Source organism: Macadamia integrifolia, chromosome 5, assembly GCF_013358625.1.
Source record: "Macadamia integrifolia cultivar HAES 741 chromosome 5, SCU_Mint_v3, whole genome shotgun sequence".
Taxonomy (NCBI): Eukaryota; Viridiplantae; Streptophyta; class Magnoliopsida; order Proteales; family Proteaceae; genus Macadamia; species Macadamia integrifolia.
In genome coordinates, this window is record NC_056561.1 from 6412315 (window position 1) to 6436873 (window position 24559).

General features: G+C 37.1%; 4 protein-coding genes and 1 pseudogene across 4 annotated transcripts; 2 read left to right on the forward strand and 3 right to left on the reverse strand.

Annotated features, from left to right (window-relative positions):
- Positions 1 to 1226: 1226 nt before the first annotated feature.
- LOC122080157 (glutelin type-D 1-like) lies at positions 1227 to 3968 on the reverse strand. Its single transcript, XM_042647064.1, has 3 exons — positions 3678 to 3968; positions 1700 to 2426; positions 1227 to 1609 (listed from the first exon to the last, which is right to left on the reverse strand). Exons 1-3 carry the CDS (start codon positions 3871 to 3873, stop codon positions 1456 to 1458), a joined length of 1077 nt encoding a protein of 358 aa, XP_042502998.1. The 5' UTR covers positions 3874 to 3968; the 3' UTR covers positions 1227 to 1455.
- A 7557-nt stretch (positions 3969 to 11525) lies between these two features.
- On the reverse strand, positions 11526 to 12823 carry LOC122080373. Its single transcript, XM_042647329.1, has 2 exons — positions 12229 to 12823; positions 11526 to 12121 (listed from the first exon to the last, which is right to left on the reverse strand). Exons 1-2 carry the CDS (start codon positions 12609 to 12611, stop codon positions 12058 to 12060), a joined length of 447 nt encoding a protein of 148 aa, XP_042503263.1. The 5' UTR covers positions 12612 to 12823; the 3' UTR covers positions 11526 to 12057.
- Positions 12824 to 13771: 948 nt separating this feature from the next.
- LOC122078146 (short-chain dehydrogenase reductase ATA1) lies at positions 13772 to 14627 on the reverse strand. Its single transcript, XM_042644007.1, has one exon. It carries the CDS (start codon positions 14625 to 14627, stop codon positions 13818 to 13820), a length of 810 nt encoding a protein of 269 aa, XP_042499941.1. The 3' UTR covers positions 13772 to 13817.
- Positions 14628 to 18233: 3606 nt separating this feature from the next.
- LOC122080271 (cocosin 1-like) lies at positions 18234 to 20211 on the forward strand. Its single transcript, XM_042647219.1, has 3 exons — positions 18234 to 18503; positions 18710 to 19433; positions 19847 to 20211. Exons 1-3 carry the CDS (start codon positions 18308 to 18310, stop codon positions 20001 to 20003), a joined length of 1077 nt encoding a protein of 358 aa, XP_042503153.1. The 5' UTR covers positions 18234 to 18307; the 3' UTR covers positions 20004 to 20211.
- Positions 20212 to 21587: 1376 nt separating this feature from the next.
- On the forward strand, positions 21588 to 24559 carry LOC122079385 (annotated as a pseudogene).

The window sequence follows — 24559 nt, forward strand, 5'->3', positions numbered from 1 at the left end:
AGTATAGCATTAGTAGCAATACTGTATTCAACATGGTATCAATACGGTAGGGTGCGTTCTTTTATATCATACCCCATACCGATACCATGTTGAATACCAGCTTGGTACATAAACCCCATTACCGATATAACATCAAATTTAATTCGATTTGATTTGATACCAATAATTCGGTAGATATCGGTTTCAATATTCAGTACACATTGATGCCCTTAGTTTGAAGGAGGTGATAGCTGTAATATCTTGTTAATAGCCGTAATATATTATCTATGATATTAATTTCTTTTCCCTTTTTTTTTATTTTACTTTATTTTATTTTTATTTTTTGGGAGGGGGACGAATCAAAATATTAAAACAAAAGAGCAAAGTATAACACGAAAAATTTCAGGTGGAAATTACAGTAGTGCTTCCGGGGATTTAGGTTGCAAAGGAGAAAGGGGTTGGTTGCCTATGGATTGAGTGTGATTCGAAATCGGTAGTTGACAGTATTAATCATCGTCATATTTCTTGGCAGTTTCCGCAATAATGGCTGCACTTGCATCATTATTTGACATCTACGCAATGGTATATTTTCCATTATTTTAGAGAAGTAAATTCAATGGCTAATAGTTGCTAAGAGAGCAGCATAATCTTCCACAACTGAAAATTGAATATCGTGCATGTCGGATATGTATGTCCATCAAACTTGGTTTATTAATAAGATTATTTATCTTCATTTATACATGACATTTATTTATTGGGCTTGTAAGTTGTTCAATGAGTTTTCACCCAAAATTTTTCCCGACAAGGGAAAGGATCAGACATCCTGTTTACATGGTTGTTGCATTATATATCACTAAGGATGTGATTTCGGTACATAAATGTAAGTACACATAATGTGTGTGTATAGAAAAGAATCTAGTAAGAATCTCATATGTATTACTGTCAATTGTGTGAAACGAGATCACAATTTGATCCCTTCCGCTGCATGATTGGGTTCCAATCAACAATGCCCTCGTATCATCTTATATCTGAATTGGGAGAGAACTCAAAGGCCTAGATATAGGTTTTCCTAATTCTTTTTTAGGGTTGCTTTTTTCTCTACTGATGGTCATGCCAAAAGTGGAAGTTCATAGTAATCTTTTGATTATATTGGTGTCGTCTAAAATGCCAGGACATTAATTCTGTTTTTATTTTATTTTAATTATTTACTTTAATGATCACTAGGGGAAAAAAAAAATTACAACATGGAAATCAAGAAAGGTAATCCCACAGGGGACCCCAAACAAAATATCCAAACAAGAAATCGATGAAACATTAAAAACCAATCCAGTGTCATGCAAAAGAATCAAATCGAGGTGATACTTTGAAGTACAAGCAGTGTAGGGAACCCAGGCCACTTGCTTCAAAACATCTTTATTGGTGCAGACTTAAAACCCCATTTGTTTCTGTCGTAATTGTTCATTCAAGTATGAACAATTACATTGGTGGAGGGATTAAAATGGGATTCTTGTTCATCTTCGAACTGAAAACTTCAGCTTCCTCAGTAGTCAGATTCAAACTCACTTGAAGAACTTGTGGAGATAAAGTTTTCCACAGTGATGTCTTCCCAACCAAGTAACTGAAGAAAGGCCTGAGAGAACCATGGAAGATTGTTGGTGAGTTCACATCATTATAAAAGCACTAATTAACTTAAATAGAACATAATGATCAGTGAGATTACTGTGTTGAGGTAATTGTAGAAAACCACTCCATTCCTTCATCCCCTGCAACTGTAGAGACCACAAAGACAATTGGAACAACAAACAAATCACCATCCTTCACTGTTGTGTCCAAGACACGTTCACTATCAATGCCAACAACCTGTACACGGCCACTGCCTTTGACAATATAGATCATTTGATGCCCTGCTGAATCTGAAGAGAATTCTGGTGCACACATTGCATTAGCATCCAGCCTTACATGCTTGACACTCAACCCAACTTCTCCCAATAATGGAAATTTCTCTTCTGTTAGAACAACCATCTTTCCGCCATTCTCGACGTCGATGTCGGGCAATGTAGCTTTAATGTTAAAGATCAGTTCTTGTTTATCAGACTTAGAAGGTTGAGGCATGTTGGTTCCTTCTTTAAGCTTGATAATTAAGTCGCCAGACTGGCTTTTCAAAACCTTATTTGTTTCTTCTTCATCTAAATCACAAGATCTACTAACAAAATCAGTGGAGAAACCAGAGAAGATACCCTTAGTTCCGGCTAATATTAAATATGTGACTTTGCCAGGATTGTGACCCTTCGATGTGTCACCAAAGAATGTCACAACCAATTTGGAGTCTCCATCGTTTAACCACCATGAAACAGTAGCAAGTGGTACAGGTATAATATCACCTTCCTCAATCTCTACCACCTTCTCTTCTAAAGCTTTTGGAAATACTATTCCAATTCTCCCCTTTCCTGTAAGAGTTGAAAATGGATCACAAGAAAACAAGATTATCCAGTATAAATTCCTAACCCTAAGGGGGTAGTGGAGTTGGCAAGGACCTTTGCCTCAGGATACATGTGATTCTGAGTTGGACTCCTCTTATCTCCTTGGGGTCACTAACACGGGGTGTTTAGTACTCAGTACTTCTTTCTGTGAAAGTTGAATGGTTCTCATTCAACCTCGATATGACCCGACTCATGCGATTATAGGAACAGTATAGACCCATGGGAGATACCCATCGTTATAAATAAATAAATAAAATCCATTATAGATACATGCCTACTGCAATGGGTTCCTTAATAGGGATGATCCAATCTAAAGGTAAATATTGTTGGTATCTCATCTCCATGGAATTCTTACAACCCATCTGAAATGCAATTGTTCCTTATCAATAACTATTCTTCAAATTTATTGGGTTTTCTTATATAATAAGGATAAATGATGGAAAATTTGAATTTAGAAAATGATCCCTATGATGGAGAATCATTCATTCATATTTAAAATTGGGATGTAACGACAATTATAATCTCTCCAAGGGAAGAGACAAAGGTGAACCACGTGGTGACCCATCAAGTTGATAATATAGAGGGTTCACATATGGATTTTCCTAAGGAAGAATCAGAGTTGACCAATAATGACGATGACTCTGGTTATGTTGTATTCAGAAATATGACCCATCCGGTTTTGAGAAACTTTATGCGAAAGAGTCATCGCATCAGAAGTGCCCGTACTATCTTCACTCCTACGATTGAGCTACTTAACTCTTCCATGGTATTTCTTTCGAATGTAAAAATGTTCATTTCCAAATTTTCTTTGTGATGCAAGGTTTATTTTGCTTGTCTTTTTAGAGGCTGCTCTCTCTTCCTTAGGCCTGTCTAATAAGGGGAATTGGTCGCCTTATCTTGTTTTTTCTTTTTTCTTTCTAATATAACTTTCCTTATCTATCGAAAAAAAAAAAAGAAAAGAAAAGAAAAAAGGAATACGATCACTGCTTTCGTATGAATATTAAATCACATTAATTGTAGGATTTTTTGTTTCTTTTGGTAAACTTAGTTGTAGGATACTTAAAAGGCTAAAAACGAAAGCAACTATGTAATGGATTAACTCCTAATTTTTTTAAGGATCTCTACTATAAATTAAATAAAATTCTAAGAGTTATTGATGATGATTTGAATGAAAAAGGGAAATAGAGAATAAGAATTCCAGGGCCTGTAAATAATTACCTTGAACTACAATAGCAATCTTAGAGGAATCAGCATAGTGAGGTAAAGCTAGACCAAGGGGGTTTAGAACGAGCTTCCCTGCACCAATCTTGGCCTGGCCAAGTATGGGAAATTCAGCACTTGACCAGATATAATAAGATCCACCCTCTCCTTCAAAAACCTTGGGGGCAATCATGGGTCCTAATTCTGACTCCATGGATGCTCTCTGCTAAGGAAAATTGCAATATCTTTGTGGGATATGAGCAGAATGAGTGGGATCGGGTGTGGAAGAGAAGTGGTTATTACTCAATCTATTAGTCTCAATTTATAGATGTTGTGAGATGAAAAAACAGCCATGTGCAGACGCCAAACTCCAGAATCCAAAGTCCAATCAACCAAAATATATAAGGCTCTGTTTGGTTGCCAAGGAAATTAAAGTAAGTAAGAAGTAAAAATTTTAAATCTGAAAAGGAAAATTTTGTAATCCGCATCCAACATGATTATATGAATTACTTAAAGTTTTCACTATATTTAGAAATGATAATTTTTAAATGTAATTTTTATTTATTTTTCAAATTCAATGGATTTGGATGCAAATTAAGATGGAATTTAGTAACCAAAAAATGATTTGAGTTATTGAAACAATCATGCGGGGTAGTGATTGAAAAATTTATACTTTTGGTTTAAAATTTTCACTTCTTTACCTTTTACTTCTTGCAATCAAACTCAACCAAAAAAAAAAAAAAAAAAAAATGCTTATGGAGAAAATACCTAGATAAGTGGGAAAGTAACAAAAACCACTTGCTAAATACCAAAGGAAAAAAAGGACCCTGATCCTCTATTTTTGTGCCAACACATCTACTGTGCATCGGAGGACTGGTAGCACTTAGGCATGCACCCTAGTGTTTCCCTACCATCAGATGCCTGTTGGGTATTGCATTGGCATGCTGAAGAGGATCTTACTTGGATTTTTTTTTTCAACCGGCCGTTAAGAGTCATAATGGGTCATAAGTTTTGGGATATATGAACATCTAATCTAGCTGATGTCACCGTTGGCCATACAAACCATGTGACTTAAATGGTAGGTCCTCTTTCCTCTTTTCATTATGAAGGGGCCCACATGGAAGGGAGGTGGTGGGATAGTTTAAGTTTCTCTAGCCATCTGTCTCCCATGTCTCCAACATGAAACCTATATTCTTTATTAGAAGAAGAATGTTACCTGATTGCGAGGGAATGCATGTGCATCAACAAGGGACAGTATTTTGAATTTCCCAGGGGGTAGGGCTGTCATTTTGGCCCCCTCTATGTTTGAGAGCATGGATCATGTGACCAGGTAGCATTCTTTGGAGAGGGTTCTCTGAAAAGAGACGTGGTTCTGATACCAATACAAGGGCCAATGGGAACATTAGTATAAGAATCAATATGGGTGAAATTTTCATCTTTCATGAGGGGCGGGGCAGTTATTTTGCCCACACTATGTTTGGATGCAAGGTGAATTTGTTATGGGAGAAAGAACCCTGTCAGTCTAGTGTAGGAAGCACCAACGCCTAGACATAGCAGGCGCAAAAGGACCACGTTGCTCCTTGCCCTATACGCTAAAGATGCTCCAACGAGTTGGTATGCCTACACCAGATTGACAGAGTTCTTTCTCCCATAACAAAAACACCTCTGCTAAATATCTCACCTAAAGGAAAAAAGTTGTTTTCAACTATATGTTTAGAGTCTTATCAAAATGGCTCATCGCTTTATCCTCAAGCCAACGCTTTCGATGGATATCCAATGGCTCGGGATGTGTATTCAGATGCTGCCAACTGTGGGATGTGCATTGGCACATTGGAAAGGATCCAAGACTACTTAAATGATAGTAGCAAGTCTTGGGTCGTCACCTAATAGGTGATGCAAGTTGGTTTTCCTCCATTATGAGGGCTCCCACATGGAAGTTAGGCAGTGAGAGAGAGTTAAAGTCTCTCGTGCCGTCACTCACTTCTCCACCATGAAGACCTATAGTATGGACATGGCATGCTTTTTGTGTTTGTGACACATTCCCCCACCCCAATGTCCACATCTCTCCTCTGATTCCTCTCTCTCTATCTCCCCTCCCTCTTCTCGTTGTGTCATACAGTGAGAGCGGCCTTTCCCCCCACCCCCCACCCCCCACCCCCCACCCCCCTCTTCTGTTTTTGCATCGTTCGGTGGAGGAAGAGTTATTGGTCCTAATGTGACCCCCACTCTTCCATATATATCTCTTTTATTATATAGTGTCGATGGGTCATAGTGAACTAATGCCCGTTCATCATGGTCTCATGCAAATTCGATCCATTTATGTATTTATATGTGCATGTGTGTATTTTTTTTTTTTTTAAATCACATATTTTGACTTTCTATTGTAGTTCCACATCATTGTATGGAGGCAAAAAGTCCAAATATAAATTATGTACCCTTCTATCTAAGTATATTAGTAAGGAGAAAGTTTTCCTTTACTACTCAAGATGGCTCACCACACCATTCTAGGGTTCACAAACCCATAAAGATTTTTAAATGTTACGTAAAATATCCCTTTTAACTTCTTGTGTGCATTTGAAGCCCCATGGCAAATTGTTCCCATGCACTGTGGCCTAAAGAAAACTATGTTATTAGTAATATTAGGGGTGTAAATTTGGCCCTGACGACCTGAATCCGCCGTGATCCCAAACAAGGTTTGGCCAAATTTTCTGACCCTGAAGGTAGATAAGGGTTGAAAAACTAAAACCCTAGGCAGGGTCGAGCTATGCCCAGCTCGACCCAGCCCAACCCTGACTTTAACCCTCATTTATATAATGTGTTTAATTTATATAAGGAAAACATTAATAATAGTAATAATAATAATAATAATGTAAAGTACTACACAATATGCCATTACATCAAATATTTGTTGGTAATAATATACTGGGGGGTTAGAAAACCCTAAACCCAAATCTTTTCATCCTTCATTTTCTCCTCTAGCAGCCATGGCCGCCACCCCTTCAACCCTTTCTCTTTGTACAACATCGTTAGAGATTCCTCCTCCTCTAGGTTGCACGACATTCCCATCCTAATCAAAGAAAACATAGCGAAGAAATACAAGCTCAAAACCACTGTCTAATCATTTTCTCTGCTGGGTTTCGTCGTTCGTCGCGATGCAAGCATTGTTGCCTACCTTCACCAGGAATCCCAGTGCAGGAATCAACCCTCCGATCATCTTCTCCGAGGACGGCCACCTTCTTGTGGGGCCACCTTCTTATGGTTGTGTTATTCTTTGGTGGGTTGCGGCCCCATGCGTTGTTGCCCTGAATCTAAGGGTTGTAATCGGCCTTGATTGAAATTCTTATATCAAATGGTTAGGATTTGTCTAAGGATTAAAGAATTGAAATCTATAGTTGGACCTGGTTTGACCATAGATGGTTTTACCCTGACCATTGCTTGGATTAGGGGTTATAAAATTGATTTCAATTTGGGCCCGTGCATGTGGGCCTTAATTAAAGTTAATGTAAATTCCCTTCCTTTGGTTAGGGCTAATCAGGGTCAGCCCCCCGCAACCTGAGGGCGGGTCATGGTTAGGTCGGGCCTGGGCCCAATGATAGGGATGAAGTTAGGTTAGAGTTTTAAAAAACCCGGCCTAACCCAGCCCTGTTTCACTCTTAAGTAACATGGCGAATTTTTTGGTGATTGAGATTCCACCAACAAATTTGGTGGGTGGGCATAACTATCCAACCACATTAAAGAGTGATGGAACATCTCTTACCGTTAGATATCTAAAAAATGGTCTAAATAGATTAAATGTCCATTTTAGTCTCAATTTTATCATTCACCTTCTTATCTACTCTGATGTGTGTCCATGTACCCTTCCTACTCCCCTATAGGGATGCAAATTCTAGGCTCACATCGATTAGCCTAATTGAGGTTGATTGGGAAAATCCAAGACCAAGTTGGACTTTTAACAAATGTGCCGGACTAAAACTTAGACCGAATAATATTTGGTCATTCCAAGTCCCCAATGGTTGCCTGGCTGGGACCAACCGCCTAAGAGCCCAATTCAGCCCAACCCTCTAAGAGCCGGACTTTTGTTGCATTGCTATTGTTGTAGATAAATTAGATGAATCAATCTTAGAATCAATGAGCCCTTTTGCGTGAGTCAAGCGTTCAATTCGTACACCATTAAGCTCTATACTAGAAGTATTATTTATGTAATATAGGCCTTTGAAAATTAAAAACATTTAATTTTTCATTAATAAGTTTTTTTATTAATAATTTTTAAGGGGAGAGTTCTCTAACAAGAGGCATAGAAGAGTTCATTAATGAGAAACAGCGAAATAGTGTTTTGAAAAAAGAGGGAGCAGAGAGGGCATTTCATGTTAAGGGGAAAAAGGTTGGTCATTCTGGAATCGTGGAAGACCTATCCTAAAACCAACTTGTTCCCTTTATTAATCAAATCCAAAATTTAGACACAAAATCAGATAAATAACTTAATGGGTGAAATCGGATAAATTCTAATCTAATTCTCAGCTCTAATCCTTAGTTGATACCCTTAGTGAAATCGATACTTTCCAAGTAGATTTATTATAGAAGGACGAGGAACCAAAATACTTTTTCTTGGGATCGAGGGCTTGCCCTGGTGATTGACACTTCTCCCTTAGAAGAGTGCTTCAAGAACTTGATCAGTGAATCAAGTTTCCGTGATAGTATCAAAGCCTTTGTAGGTCCCTTGTATAGTTGAATGATTCTAAAACATACTTGTATAGTTGAATGATTCTAAAACATACCTCATGTGCTAATTATTGTACAATCCATGTGATACAAATTGCTATGAGTTGCTTTCCTAAAGTATTCACATGTGTCTCACAAAAAAACAAAGTACCCACATGGGTGCTAGCTCAGTTGGTTAAGGCATAGCTTGCTTATTGAAGCAACTATCGCCATAGCATGTCTTGAGCTGGGACACCGCCCAACTGCCATCCTAGTTGGCCTATGAGCCCTTTATAAGAATTTTTCAAAAAAATAAAATTGTTTCATTGTAGGACCACATGTCACAAATAGCATGTGCTAATTATTGTATGGTCCATGTCATAGGTCTACCCAACTTCCAATTCTGATTAAACCACCTTGGTTCTTTCGGTACATAGAATAAATGTTTTGCAACTATGAGACATCTTTTCTGGTTCACATATTTGGATGTTTGTTCTTTTTTTTTTTTTTGGGATAGAATATCTTGATGCCTTGAAGCACCTATGTATTTGTGATTGAAATATATATATTTTTATTTTGATATCAATATTTAAGCATTTTTTATTCGAAACGATCCAAGAACGAGGTATACATGCATGAATATATATGTATGGATATTTAATTGAGTTTGAGTCTAAAAATTGACATGTGATTAATCCATAAAATATATTCCTAAACAAATTGTATAACCAACTGTCGATGTGACTTAAAATGGTGAGAAGCTTTCATGTTGAAGTTGGATGGTCTAAAAGACTAGAACTGTGTACAAGCCATCTTATGACACAAATCAAAATTTCAATAACGCCTGACCCACAAAGTTGCTCACCAACCTTTCATAAAATACAAAAATGAAAAGAAAAAAAAAATCCTCATTATTAACCTATTCTGCCAGTGCATCAGATAGGTAAATGGATAAAATGCAAATCGAATATAATATTATCCCATTTGCTTATGATTTATCTTTGAATTGATTCAGAAAGTTTTCAAAATCTAAATTTTCAAATATGGGTTCTCATAAATAGATACAAATACAAAGCGGATATGGATTTTTGACTATCTATTTATTTCCGTAGATATCTGTGTTGAGTAGAAAAGAACTAGAGAAGACAAAAACTTGACTAGGATTGATTTTAAAGGGTCCTTTTTCATCATGAATCTTTTTATTTCATTTAATTTCTTGTTTAGTTATATGTAATATGTCGTGAAATGATAATAATATTTTAAATATTATTTAATCATATTATTTTTAAATGATTGAATCAGATAATATAACTTTTGAACGATTTTAAATAGTTACTGTAACTGATTTTTCGAATATGAATTTCCCAAACGATTCTTTTTTTTTTTGGTAGAACTCCTAGGGATTCAAAGGCTAATCAAATGCGGGTATTCAAATATCTAGTTACATCGTTTTTGTGTGTTAGAAAGAAAAAGGCTAATTTAATGCGGAATTTCAAATATCCATTTACATAGTTTCAGTGCACTAAAAAGCATTTATAATGTTTCCATGTGCTAGAAAGCAAAGACTAATCAAATGCAGATTTTCAAATATCCATTTACAGTGTTTCTGTGTGCTAGAAAGAATATGCCAATTAAATGCGGATTTTCAAATATCCATTTACATCATTTTTGTGTGCCAAAAAGCAACAGCTAATCAAATAATATTTTCAAATATTCATTAACATTGTTTCTTTGTGCCAAAAAGCAAGGGTTAATTAAACGCGAATTTTCAACTATTCGTCTATACTGTTTTTATGCATGAGAAAGCAAAGGTTAATCAAATGCAAATTTTCATATATCTATCTACATTGTTTCTGTGCACCAGAAAGCGAAAGCATATTGAGTTATAGATTGGTGTAACCTGACAAGCACGTGGAGTAACACATAGCAGCTGTTGAATAAGAATAAGAATATACCATTTTGACCTCACAATGACATCATTAAAATTAGGGGTACAACCGGTCGGGCTGGATTGGGTTGTGAGGGTCCATGTTTATGATAGGAAAGGACCGGACCAGGCCAGGTTAAAACCAGGACCTTAGACAAGGCTTGGCCCACTGGCTGAAACTTTCAGCCCAGGCCATGAAATTTTCAGGTGGGTTTTAAGGCGGGCTTTCGCTTGGTAGGATAAACTTGCACCCCTTATCCTCTTCAAGAGTTGGGATGCCCATGTAGACATCTAAAGGCTAGGAGGACCTGGGGTACATATTCGTGTGTTGCAATGCGTCTTTGGGTCCTCCAAGTCGGATGCTTGGTTGGCGTCCAACTGGTTAGAAAGGAGCTAGATCCCGTAGAAATACTAATTTGTGCCATGTGAAATGATGATATAGCAATTTTGACACTTGAATATAAGGACAAGTTAGACACGTTAGTGTTGTGCCCAGCCTCTATCTACCGCTCTTCCTACTAGTGAAAATATCCATTGTCCTCCTTTGTCTCCTCTCTCATGTGTTTTCCGCTCACTAGCTTATCTGGACCTGACGACGTGCATATTATTTACCTCTTAAATATATAAAAATGTTCCGAATAAATCACGTGTAAAATTTCAAACCCAAATCCAATAAAAAAACCCTTCCATGAAGACAGACCCTCCTATGTATATCCATATACTACTTTGGTGGTCCATGTGCATCCTCAGGCAAGCCCGGATTTTTTCAATGTTTTTATTATCACTTGGTGAACTTCATTTTGACTCAAACTTGATATATGAGCAAGCAATTTTGGGAATTAATTATCACAATTCAAATCCATCCAACTTGCGAGGCATATATATAAGTGTTCAAACCAGGACTTCTTTCAATGAAATTCTATGAAAGTTAGACTACAGATCTTCTACATATGATTTTGGACAGATGCTTATGAACAGCTTTCCATTCTTTTTTCCCCCCTTTTGTGAGAGAGAGAAAGAGAGAGGAGAGAGGAATCTATAAAGGAGTTTAAAAGCCTAGTATGAATAAATGTTTAAGAATTTTTTTTTTTTTTTTTACTCAATAGGTAAGAAAAGTTATTTAGAAAGAAATAAGAAAAATATAAGAGATCAAAGGCGACCATGCCCCTCTTAGATTGGCCTAAGGAAGGGAGAGCAGCCCTAAAAAACAAGCAGAATAGACCCTGCATCACAAAGGAAAATTGGAAAAGAAAATCTTTACTAAAAAAGAAATACTATGGAAGAGTTAAGTAGCCCAATCGTGAGAGCGAAGATAGCGTGGGACATTTTTTATGCGACGATTCTCCAGCATAGAACTTCTCAAAACTGGATGGGTCAGGTTCTAAAGACACTATGACTAGAGTCATCGTCATCCTTGGTCGACTTTGACTCTTCCTCGGGCAAATCCATATGTGAATCCTCCATGTTTTTTTTTTGGTCAAAGAATCCTCTACGTTTAAAAAGATATAATTGTGTCTCAAATCCAATCAAATATTGTACAGTTTTGAAGGTTCAAGCCCCTTGGCGACATTGAAGAATTTAAGTACATCCAACCATTGATCCCATCTCTTAAGCCTGTGAACTGCCACAGTATCAGCTATAAGTTCATGTGAGCACCTCCCATTATTCCCTGGATAATCATACATCGCTGGCTTACTCGAAACCCTGTTTTTAGCCTTCTTCCCCATCTTCAACCATTTTCCAACCAATTTATCCTCAGGCTCCTATGTTTGATTAGCAGGAATGCTCGACAGTGCAATCCATTTGATGAGATTCCAAGAGAATAGAAATCCCATGCCTGACATATATTCGACGAATGGATTATGGCTATTGCAAGGGATTACAAAACCATAATACAAATCTATCCTAGGCAATGGCTCAAGTGATGCAGCCAATGGTACTAACCTTAGGAAGACATCATCATCGGCCTTCATGACATAGTCATAATTATGGGAGAGGATGTAAGGAAGCGAAGAGAAGTAGGTGTAGGTCTTCCTGGAGTTCATGTTCTCAGTGCAATTGAGGATGATAATGTCATCAAACCGGAGAATTTCGAGTGCGATAAGTACCCGTTGATCATCTTTGGTGAGTCTACAGAAGACGAATTTTATGTCTATACTGGCAATTGGAGAAGATTGGATGCCATAGATGAGGCGAAGAAAGCGGCGGCGGTCATAGGAATCCGGCCGTGTGAGGATTCCTATTAGGAGGCTGAATTGGACTTGCCGGCGAGGTGGGTTTTTGATGGTAATAGCATTACTTGACGACAACATTAAGGGATGATTCATATGAAGGTTAATAAGAAGAAGAGGAGAAACAAAGCAAGAGAGGGTAAGATAGTTAGAACCAGCCACCTTCTAAGCATTATATGTATATATTTGTCTTCAAGTGTTTGTTTGAGGCTGTGAGAAGTAAGTAGCTCAAGTCATCCATACACACACATAGCATTTTACGAGGAGGAAGAATTGGGTAGTGAGTAAGGAGGGTCATGAATTCCTTGTTGCACTATATGCTTTACTTTGATAGGTTAATTTATGAAGTTAACCTGTAGAGTCCTTTATTGTCAAAAAAACCGTTTCTCATGAGATTTCCATGTGAAGAAGTGATCTGAAGATGGTCACAACGCGTGCTATACCTGGTGAGAGCTGTTATATTGGCGTAGGAAGACAGGCTAAGGATGAATATAATGCTTAAATTTCCCCAGATCTCTCTCTCTCTCTCTCCTTGAATTTTCTACATCGGTCTTTCTAGGATCTTCTTGAGCACTAAATCCCCAATTTTCAAGCTTCGAGGATGAACTTTCTAGTCATAAGCCCATGCTATTATTCTTGAGACCGGATCCTATTTTGGACCATGACCTCTTGCAACAATTTCACATTCTTCTTAGATAACATTGGTCATGCTAAATATCGTGTTTTGGCACTTTTCCTCGATCATATCAAATTGGTCATATCATGCTCTCTCTCTCTCTCTCTCCAAGAGACTACTAAATTCTCACCTAAACATGGAACTCACATGGCACTGAGGGAGAAGAAATGTCAGGAAAACTCTTTCGATGTATTTTTCTGGAATAGAACATTTCTCTACTCTAATACCATGTTCGTTACTGTTTCACCTAAAAGTTCGAACAATTAAGGAAAGGCAGTGTCAATGTATACATCAATAGTAATTCTATCTAACTTGGTTTAAGAAAATGGCTTTTGAAAAATTTGGGAAAACTACATTTTGTTTTAGATTAATAAAATGGCTTCTTTCCATTTTAGTTTATACATTAGCAGATGAATAATCCTTCTTTTACCAAAATAATAGTAATAGTAATAGTAATAATAATAATAATAATAATAATAATAATAATAATAATAATAATCCTTCCTTAATAGTTTTTAAGTGTTAAAGTCAATGGACCTGATTCATATAATTGTGGGGTCAGCATGAATCCGTGGGATTAGCTAAGCCGAAAATCTGTAGATTCGTTTCAAGTGCAGAGTTGCATATCACTGATACATGAGTCTCATATTAGTAAAGCAAGTAGTGAATCCCCCATCTACCACCAGATTATGCCCTGTTATGAATCCAGCCTCGTCGCTAGCAAGGAAGAGGGCTGCTTGTGCTACATCTGCCATTCTGCCGTTCCTCCCACGCAATACATTATCAACCTTGGCCACTCGCTTCTCTACGTCGTCGATCGAAATCTCCGGCTCCTTTAAAACATTCCGGTAGCCGTCGGCGAGCATTTCTGAGGGAATCCCATGTGGAGAGATGCAATTCACACGTATCCCATACATCCCTAGTTCACAAGCTGCACTCTTGGCCAACCCAAGGATGGCTTCCTTAGACAATGTGTAGCTATGAGAACCTAAACCACCCATGAGTGCTGCTGAGCTTGAAGTACATATGATGCACCCGGATTGAGCCTTAATCATAGCCCTTGCTGCCTGCTTGATTCCATGAACCATACCATTAAGGTTAACTGCTAGTAGTCTATTCAGCTTGTCCATGTCTATGTTGGCTATGCTGCCATCCATGCCTGGGATGCCAGCATTGTTGAACATGATGTCTAGGTGTCCTTTCCATGTTAATGCCAACTGGACCGCTGATTCCACGTCGGATTCCTTTGCCACGTCGCAGTGTATGTAGCGACCTCCTATTGATTCCACGAGGCTAGTTCCTAATTCGTCCAGGATGTCCGCGATGATTACATGAGCTCCATTAAGGGCAAACAACTTGGCTGTTGCAGCTCCAATCCCTCTTGCACCACCAGTTATAATTGTAACTTTGCCTTTCAACCTAAAATTAGAAGACATCACCTAATTAGTAATTAAAGCCACTTAATTTTTTTGAGTCATACCGGGGTTGAATGAGATTCAACATTCATTGAAAGTAGTGAAGATAAAAAAACATCCCGTGTGAGTGGCCCAAAAAAGTAAGAGGAGTCGAACTCAGAGCCACACACTTCTTAGGGCGAAGATCCCTTACAAACTCGGCTACCCCATTGGGGTTCCAAAGCCAATTATTCCCTACACAAATTTTAAAAGAAAATTAACTGACCTCTGGCAATGGCAGATGTGATTATCCTGATCCATTATTGCCTCCTAGTTTCCATAGTTCAGTGAGGTGTTATATAAGGTTGAATGGTTAAGCCTGAATCACAGTCTTCATGCTTATTATCTACTTTCAAACTGCAAAGAAGAAACTACAATCGGAAAATATAATTCTTTGTTACTTTCAAAGTTAGGTTTGAACTAGGATTTTGGCATCAACAACTTGAAACCTACAATAGGCAAGAGGAACGAGGGATTATATGTTACTACTAATGAGAGGCCTAATTCTCTACAAATGAGTGTGAGTCTTGCTCATTGTTCCAAAAATTGGATCAGATCAGATGGTTGAGCTGATATTGTAGTGTATCATTAATATAACGAAGGTTTAAGGTATTGGTAGAATCTACTCAATGTGAATGTCTGTTGTAAGAAGAGAGAGAACAAGTGGATTCCATGTGTGGATTAGGACCGAGAGTAGTTCTTGTACGAGGACCTGATCCAGACTTGATTATGGTGGCAAGGTTCTAAAACTTGGGATAGGTCTTGAGATCGATCAAGGCCGATATCAATTCAAAACCGATTTGAAACAGCCTAGATCATCGAATAATATAGGATAGATTTATCACTGCTTGTTAAAAAAAATCAAATTTTATTACATTTTTACCCTTGAACCTTACCTGTGTATTGGGGTTGGATCAATCAGAATTGGGGATCGGTCAAAGCCGAAACTGACCAATCCAATCTGAGTTTTACAACCACGAGGGTGGTACAAATAAAACAAGGCTCTCTTTGAACTAGTCAAATCATGAGATCAGATTCAAGTAAGGTTGTGAATCATGGAAGGTAGCGCACCTTGGTCCACTTGGTTAAACTGACCTTCCAATTTACTTGGTATTTTTATTAAAGGATGAAGAACGTTAACTAATCATGTTTCCTCTGCTCTCTAATGGGGAAAATTTAAAAATTAAAAAATGCTCAAAAAATTTCTTAAAGATATGAAATATACACACTAACAACAATCAGAAAAAGCAAATAAAATATTTTGAAAACAAATATGCTTGGAATGACAAAATTGTCCCTATCACTAAATAATACACAAAAATATAAATAAATGTAGAAAACGCTAAAAATTAAGAACTATTCCTATAAATGCAAATCTACTAATTAGAGCATCTAAACGAAATAAAACTTTGCATAAGAAAACTCACAATTAAAGCAAAGTGATTCTAAATTGGCACAACATCGAGTAATGCATGGAAGATAACTTTCAAATTACATGAATATGAAGAACTTAGAGAAAACTGTTTAGGAGAACAGAAACATGAAAAAAAAAAACAAAAAAAAAAAAAAAAAAAAAAAAAAAAAAAAAAAAAAAAAAAAAAAAAAAAAAAAAACAAAAAAAAAAACAAAATCCCCACTAATATTGAGGGAAAAAAAAAGGAGAAAACCCTCCAACCGAAATCAAATAAACAATATAATACAGGCAGAACAAGATTTAAAAAAATAAATAAAAAATTAAAAATTAAAAATTAAATGCAGGGACCATGATACTACCAACGGATGTAGAACCAACACAGTATATTGCTAGTACCTAGAGGTGTACTACAGTAAATTGCTAGTACCTAGAGAGTTAGTACACCTATCCACATAAGAAATGTAACTGAAATACAAGATAAGATGAATTAAAGTCGAAGTAAAAGTTGAAGAAAATATAATAAGATGGTGAAAGAACAGGAGTATTAGGGTGGAGGGCTAAATCCGTTATTAAGAACCCTAAAATATTCGAGCTTCAAGGCCCACCTGCACTCTCCAAGAATGCTTAGGAACATGAAAAATTCCCATTTTCAGCCTTGAGAGACCTCCTTAGCCTCTCAACAACGAGGCCGGGGAATCAAGTCTCACCTAAAGGCTAAAACCATTTGAGAGAATAGAGTTAAATCCAGGATTAACTACAGGGGGTTTTCAATAAAATTCAATCTTGGATTATTAGAAATGTATTTGGACATTTAATGGGCACTTTGTAGTTTAACCAAAGGGTTAAGAGCAATGGACTACACAGAATGGAAGAGCCAAACTCGCAACAAAAACCAAGATTTTGAACTGGGTTGGGTCTAATCTGGCTTAAGTCCATTAAATTCTGAAATTTCATAATTTTTTATTCACAAAATCAGAATTTGATGATTCAAAAGACAATTTAAACTTTATTCCAAATACTTTAAATGGTATTAAATTCAGGGACTAATTGGATGACATAATTTACTTGCAAAGCGAGTCCTTAGTGAAATAGATTTTTTTTTTTTTCCAAATTATGGGTTTAAATAAATTAATTTTCAAACTAACTTCAAGTACTAGGATATTTATTTAATACAGAATTTCTTTTTACGGCTAAGTTGCACTATTACAACATGTTGCTCACAGATTTGAAATTTGGACAGTCTCTCTTACGAAGCAGTGGGTAAAATTATGTACATTAGCCCCTCCAAGACCTTGTAGTAGTTGGAGCCTTGTCCACTGTATTACCCTTTTTGACCATATTCTAACCTAGTTAATCCTATAAGTGCATTTTTGTCATTTTAACAGAATGATTCCACATTTTTACAATTACAAGGAATCTCTCTCCACCTCACAGGATTTGACCACACGGATCACAATATTCATAAAAACGTCCATAACAATAGAAGACGACAAAGAGTTTGATTCGAATCCACTTTTTGTACTCAGCCTTATCATCGCCTCATCTTTCTTCTTCTTATTATTTATTATTTTTTATTTTTAATGATCATGATCCGTCCATTTGGAAAATATGGAAAAGAATATGTCAATGGATAGTTGAACCACACATAATAGAGGGAGAGAAACGAGGGTCACATGGATCTTATGATTCAGCTATGGGAGAAGGAAAACTTAGACTTTTCTTTAAATAGATAAAGATCCTTAAAGAAGAAGAAAAAGGAAAATACGCAAAGAAATCTAGACCCGAAGGTTACCGACATGAGCCGCTTAAACACAGTCAAGGGTCTAGAAGGAGAGCAAGAGAAAGCAAAAAACGAAGAGGTAGAACCATGGAGCCAAGCAACACGCAAATTCAATGTATCAAAAGATGATAGGCTTACAAGCCCTAAAGGGGAAAAAAACAAAACCTTGTACTATTTCCAATGTTCAGTCATTGTTACCTTTTGGCTTCTTCACACAATAATTTTTGGGTTGCGTGAAATGAGGATAGATCCCACAATGGCAGGAGCCTTGTCCACTGGATAAATCTTATTTTTTCGTGTAGACTGAGAACACTACATTGTTATCAAAATGATGATAATGTTTGACCCAGACGCCTATAAATTGGGTTTGAAAGCTAGGTGATTCAACATTTTCCTTCCAGCCAGTCACCTACCAACCACATTTGAAAACCAGGAAGAGTTTCAACTAGCTAGCTAGCAAAAGTAAGTATGGAGTTAGAATTGGGACCAAAGGTAGCACAAGAGGCTTTTGAAGGAGAGGGTGGATCTTACTATACCTGGTTGAGTACTGAATTCCCCATTCTTCGCCAGGCCAAGCTTGGTGGTGGGAAGCTTGTTCTAAAGCCCCTTGGTCTAGCATTACCCCACTATGCTGATTCCTCAAAGATTGGCTATGTAATTCAAGGTAATTGTTATACTTTCCTTGATTATTTCTTTTTCATGTAAATAATCTTGAGAAAGGATTCATGCATAGGAGATTCTCTCTCATCGATGATTCGTGAAAGAGGGAGGGAAGGGTGATTCTGGTATTTTGATAGGGTTTTTATTTCTATTCATTTATTTATAATTGACAAGATATTTCTTTTTATTTATTTATTTTTTGCAACATAGGAAAGGGGAGAGTTGGGATTGTAATGCCAAATGCTTCCGAAGAGAAGGTGGTGGAGATTACAAAAGGAGACACCATACCTGTACCATTTGGTTCCGTCTCATGGTGGTTCAATGATAATGAGACTGAATTTATTGTTTTGTTCTTAGGTGACACTTCTAAGGCTCACAGTCCAGGAGATTTCACTTATTTCTTATTAGCAGGACAAAAGGGTATCTTTAAGGGCTTCTCCACTGATTTTGTTAGTCGAGCTTGTGGTTTGGATGAAGAGGAAGCAAATAAGATTGTGAAAAGCCAAACTGGTGTTCTAATAATCAAGCTTAAAGAAGGACAAGAAATGCCCAAACCTTCTAAGTCTAATAGGGAGGAGATTATCTTTAACATAGAGACTGCATCACCGGACGTCGACATTAAGAACGGCGGGCGTGGGATCGTTCTATCGAGGGCGAAATTTCCTTTCTTGGGAGAAGTTGGTTTGAGTGCTAAGTATGTAAGGCTCAATGCTAATGCAATGTGTGCACCAGAATACTCTACAGATTCAGCAGTTCAAGTATTCTCTATTGTGAAAGGGAGTGGAAGAGTAGAGGTTGTTGGTATTGATAGTGAACGCGTTTTGGACACAACTGTTAAGGCTGGTGACTTGTTCGTGGTGCCAAGTTTCTTTGTGGTCTCTAAAATTGCAGGAGATGAAGGGATGGAGTGTTTCTCCGTAATTACCACAACACAGTAATGACTCTTTTAACTTCTCCTTTGTGTCTCTTTGAATTATTATTAGGGAAAAAGAAAGCTGCCTAATGGGGTCAACGGGTGTAATGAAATTACTAGTCCACCAATTCTTTACCCACATGGGGGTATACCTATGAAATGGAATGTCCCTTATTTATAGCGGATTCAATTGAAGTGGAAATTCCATTTCATACCACACATCATGTGGGGGATGCCAGAATCTGACTCTGAAATTACCATCCATCCTCTACAAGATTAAAAGTCTTATTCATATTGATGCCCTTGTGAAAGCTCTGATCGCCCATGCTGGTGCCAGGGCTATGCTTCTAGGTAGTGATCTCTCGCCCTTTTTATTATTATTAGTTGCATTGCAATGCATTGACTAAATTACTTACTTGCTATTCTTTTCTCAGGCCTAACTTTAGTTATTTGGCTGGGAAGACATCAGTGTGGACAGCTTTATCTCCACAAGTTCTGCAAGCTTCTCTGAATCTGACTCCAAAGGCAGTTGAAGTTTTCACTTCAAAGATGAGCCAGAAGGGCATTTTCATTCCTGCACCAAGGTCGTAGCTTCAATATGAGAGAGAGAGAGAGAGAGAGAGAGAGAGCAAATAATGTGACCTGGGTCATCCAATTAGTTATAGTACTGTCTTGGAATCAAATGCCACCTTCACTTGAGGTGGGTAGAAAGTTTTAAATATAAATAAACTCACATTGTAATTCCCATTCTGCCATTGTGCATCAATAAATTTCCCTCCATTATGAGGGTTTCTGGCTATATATAGACTGAAATACTCTTTTCTTATACCATTCCCAACTGAATTAATCAAAAACCCAATACCAAGTGGGTATCACGAATGATCTTATGACCCATTTCGTCTTTTAAAACAATTATGATTTAAGTTAGAAAAAAAAAAAAAAAAAAAGTATGATCTCCAATTCAAAATAAGAATAAACAAACATATGTTGATGGATGAAGATTGACCACACATCCCGATAAGTGAAACGAGTCATAAGTTAACTTTTTACCATGGAAAGGTATGATTTAATACACATATTACACACATTAAACGGCAATATAACATGTAAAATAAATCAACCATAACATAACTAATACATCATGAAAGCCATGACTGCAAGTAGTAATATTCTTTATTTTATTTTATTTTAAAATAATTGTAGTGGATGTGTTATTTTAATTATATTTTCTAAGCAACCACCACGTACCGACACAATATCTAAGAAAGAAAAGTGTTTGTAAACAACTTTCCACAACAAAACAAACCATCCCATTGGATAATGTTATCTTTATTTATTTATTTAATTTAACTTTATTGGGAAAGATTTCCAATGTTTCCTTTTCATTCCAAAACAAATCACTCACGAAGGAAGAAGCAGATCCCTAATGGGTTCTGCAACTCCCAATATTGGGCCCAAAATGCCACCTGCTACGGTGGGGTTAGCAGCGTGACTCACGTGATCGTGGTAAATCTTCGATTGTTACGGTTTGTATAAGAACGATTTGCATGATAATCAGATTCATTTCACAGCGAAGAAAGTTACATTGAAGTAATCTTGTAGAAATGTAATCTTAAAAGTGATGCAAAAGGTAATGAAAAAACAAGAACATACAATACATACAAGTTTACGATTCTACTTCACTATCAATGGAGCATAAGGTTACAACGTTCGTCTTCATACCTCTCAGAATTGCTTACAAAGAAAGCAAACCTCACTATAATTATATAGCAAAAACCTCTAATACCGAAAAGTATAAAACTACCCTCAAATAAATAATTTGAGTGGGGGCTATGCCCCACTATGCAGGGGACCTACCCCCCTTCAACACCACGATATGCATGTCAGCAAGCAAGACTGCCGTTTTGTCTATCGTGGAGTACACCAACAAATCCTAGATAACTATTCACTTTCTTTTTTACAATATCATTTTACTTCTTCAAACAATAATTTTTGGATTATTATGTGGAATAAGAACAAATCTCGCAGTCCATCCAGTGGGTCAGTCTTTATTTATTTATTTATTTTTACTGAGAACACTACATTGTTATCCAAATGATGACATTGTTTGATCCAGACGCCTTTAAATTGGGTTTAAAATCACCCACCAAACCCATCTTGAAAACCAGGAAGAGCTTCAACTAGCTAGCTAGCTAATGTAACTATGGAGTTAGAATTGGGACCAAAGGTAGCGCAAGAGGCTTTTGAAGGAGAGGGTGGATCTTACCATACCTGGTTGAGTACTGAATTCCCCATTCTTCGCCAGGCCAAGCTTGGTGGCGGGAAGCTTGTTCTAAAGCCCCTTGGTCTAGCGTTACCCCACTATGCTGATTCCTCAAAGATTGGCTATGTAATTCAAGGTAATTGTTATACTTTCCTTGATTTTTTTTTTTTTTTCCTCGTCATGTAAATAATCTTGAGAAAGGATTCATGCAAAGGAGATACTCTCCCATCGATGATTCGTAAAATAGAGAGCAAATGGTGATTTTGGCATTTTTGATAGGGTTTTTGTATCCATTCAAAGGTACAAGCATGCGCCATACACGACTGTGCACAAAACCTCTTGCCAATAATCATTTATAGATCTTAAAATTTCATAAATGATAAGAGTATGATTTGCGATTATAACTTGACCAGCTAGGCATGTGGCTGATGCCATAAATACAAGTATAGTTTCAATTAAAAGGAGATGTTAGCCCCAAAATTTTTTTAAGAGATAAAAAAAAATCCTAGAAATTTTAGACAGCTATAATGTGGCTGAGATTTCGGAATTGTTGATATTTTTATATCATTGTATAATTTTTTATATCTAGAAGGAAAACTGTCCTTTTTATTCATGAATTAATGCACATATTTTTATTAATATCATTTATATTTCATACAAGCTAGTATGTAAAAGATATAAAATTACATAAGATAACAAAATAATGTGCTATAGTAAAAAGCGAGTGTATTCTGTCTAGGAGCAGAGCGTGGCATCCTCCGGCTCACCATCCCTCTCCACATGAAATGAGTTCTTTGGCTAGAGAAATAGAGAGCGGGAGGTGCTAGTACACCCTTCGCTCCTTGATAGAAAATATTCTCTCTAAAAAAATATATATATATAAAAACACTATATATGAATGAGATAAAATGAGATGGATAAAGCCATGGGAAAGGAATAAGAAGAGAAAAAGTGAGGGAGATGTGGCTGTGAATGGTGTTGCTTATGTTTGTCCTCTTTAGTTCCAAGCTTCCAATGCTAATAGTAATATGGAAACATGAAGAAAGGATTGTGCTTTCACCTTATAAGTGGGAGGGTGGCTTCAATTAACAAGTAGGATGGAGGACTCTATCTAATGGCTTAAGTTTTGGGGTTGAAGAATTTTACAAATATATTTATAAAAGAAGATTCTCTCAACCATCGGAGGAGGATATTTTAGTACTTTTTCTCTCTCTTTCTTCACCTCACATGAAATGACATCAGCTCGCTGCATTCTTGTGAGGCCAGAACAAGCCCTCGAGAACCATTCTTGAGTGGTACCCAATCCACACATAGAATCCACTCATTATCCTTGTAAGAGGATCTGATCCAAATTCCGTTCCTATGTATGAAACAGTTCAGTCACACCTTATTGGTACACTCCATTAGCTATATTATCAACTAACAAGATTTTTTTTTTTTGGAATTATTTGCAACATAGGAAAGGGAAGAGTAGGGATTGTATTGCCAAATGCTTCCGAAGAGAAGGTGGTGGAGATTAAAAAAGGAGACACCATACCTGTACCATTTGGTTCCGTCTCATGGTGGTTCAATGATAATGAGACTGAATTTATTATTGTTTTCTTAGGTGACACTTCTAAGGCTCACAGTCCAGGAGATTTCACATATTTCTTCTTAGCAGGACAAAAGGGTATCTTTAAGGGCTTCTCTACTGATTTTGTTAGTAGAGCTTGTGATTTGGATGAAGAAGCAGCAAATAAGATTGTGGATAGCCAAACTGGTGTTCTAATTATCAAGCTTAAAGAAGGACAAGACATGCCTAAACCTTCTAAGTCTAATAGGGAGAAGATTATCTTTAACATAGAGACTGCATCACCGGACGTTGACATTAAGAACGGCGGGCGTGGGATCATTCTATCGAGGGCAAAATTTCCTTTCATGGGGGAAGTTGGTTTGAGTGCCAAGTATGTAAAGCTCAATGCTAATGCAATGTGTGCACCAGAATACTCTCCAGATTCAGCAGTTTAAGTGTTCTATATTGTGAAAGGGAGTGGAAGAGTAGAGGTTCTTGGTATTGATGGGGAACGCGTTTTGGACACAACTGTTAAGGCTGGTGATTTGTTCGTCGTGCCGAGTTTCTTTGTGGTCTCAAAAATTGCAGGAGATGAAGGAATTGAGTGTTTCTCCATTATTACCACAACACAGTAATGACTCTTTTAACTTCTCCTTTGTGTCTCTTTTGAGTTATTATTAGGGAGAAAGAAAGCAGCCCATTTGGATCACAAGGGTGCAATGAAATTATGAGTCCCGATTCTCTACCCACATGGGATGCCAGAATTCAGACTCTGAAATTACCACCCCATCCCGTATGAAATTGAAAATCACATTCATATTGATGCCCTTGTGAAAGCTCTCATTGGCCTCGTGCTGAGTCAGGGGCCATGCTTCTAGGCAGTGACCTCTTGCCCTTATTATTATTATTATTATTATTATTATTATTATTAGTTGCATTGCAATGCATTGATTAAATTACTTACTTGCTATTCTTTTCTCAGGCCTATCTACAGCTATTTAGCTGGGAAGACATCAGTGTGGACAGCTTTATCTCCACAAGTTCTGCAAGCTTCTCTGAATCTGACTCCAAAGGCAGTTGAAGTTTTCACTTCAAAGATGAGCCAGAAGGGCTTTTTTATTCCGGCACCAAGGTCGTAGATATTCAATATGAGAGAGAGAGAGAGAGAGAGAGAGAGGTTTAAATCTAAATAAATACCCATTGTAAATTCCCTTTCTGGCACTGTGCATCAATAAATTTCCCTCCATTGTGAGGGCTTCTGGCTATATATAGACTGAAATACTCTTTTCTTATACCATTTCCAACTGAATTAATCGTTATATTCTCAGGTGA

Excerpts from the sequence above, each read along its gene's own strand:
- LOC122078146 (XM_042644007.1), bottom strand. The coding sequence starts at position 14,627 with ATGTCTTCTAATTTTAGGTTGAAAGGCAAAGTTACAATTATAACTGGT.
- LOC122080373 (XM_042647329.1), bottom strand. The coding sequence starts at position 12,611 with ATGAATCATCCCTTAATGTTGTCGTCAAGTAATGCTATTACCATCAAA. Across the intron at positions 12,122-12,228 it reads GATGATGATGTCTTCCTAAG|GCATGGGATTTCTATTCTCT; the intron begins GTTAGTACCATT and ends AATATATGTCAG.
- LOC122080157 (XM_042647064.1), bottom strand. The coding sequence starts at position 3,873 with ATGGAGTCAGAATTAGGACCCATGATTGCCCCCAAGGTTTTTGAAGGA. Across the intron at positions 2,427-3,677 it reads GATTGCTATTGTAGTTCAAG|GAAAGGGGAGAATTGGAATA; the intron begins GTAATTATTTAC and ends CAACTCTTACAG. Across the intron at positions 1,610-1,699 it reads TCTACAATTACCTCAACACA|GCCTTTCTTCAGTTACTTGG; the intron begins GTAATCTCACTG and ends TGGTTCTCTCAG.
- LOC122080271 (XM_042647219.1), top strand. The coding sequence starts at position 18,308 with ATGGAGTTAGAATTGGGACCAAAGGTAGCACAAGAGGCTTTTGAAGGA. Across the intron at positions 18,504-18,709 it reads GATTGGCTATGTAATTCAAG|GAAAGGGGAGAGTTGGGATT; the intron begins GTAATTGTTATA and ends TTTGCAACATAG. Across the intron at positions 19,434-19,846 it reads TCCGTAATTACCACAACACA|GCCTAACTTTAGTTATTTGG; the intron begins GTAATGACTCTT and ends TTCTTTTCTCAG.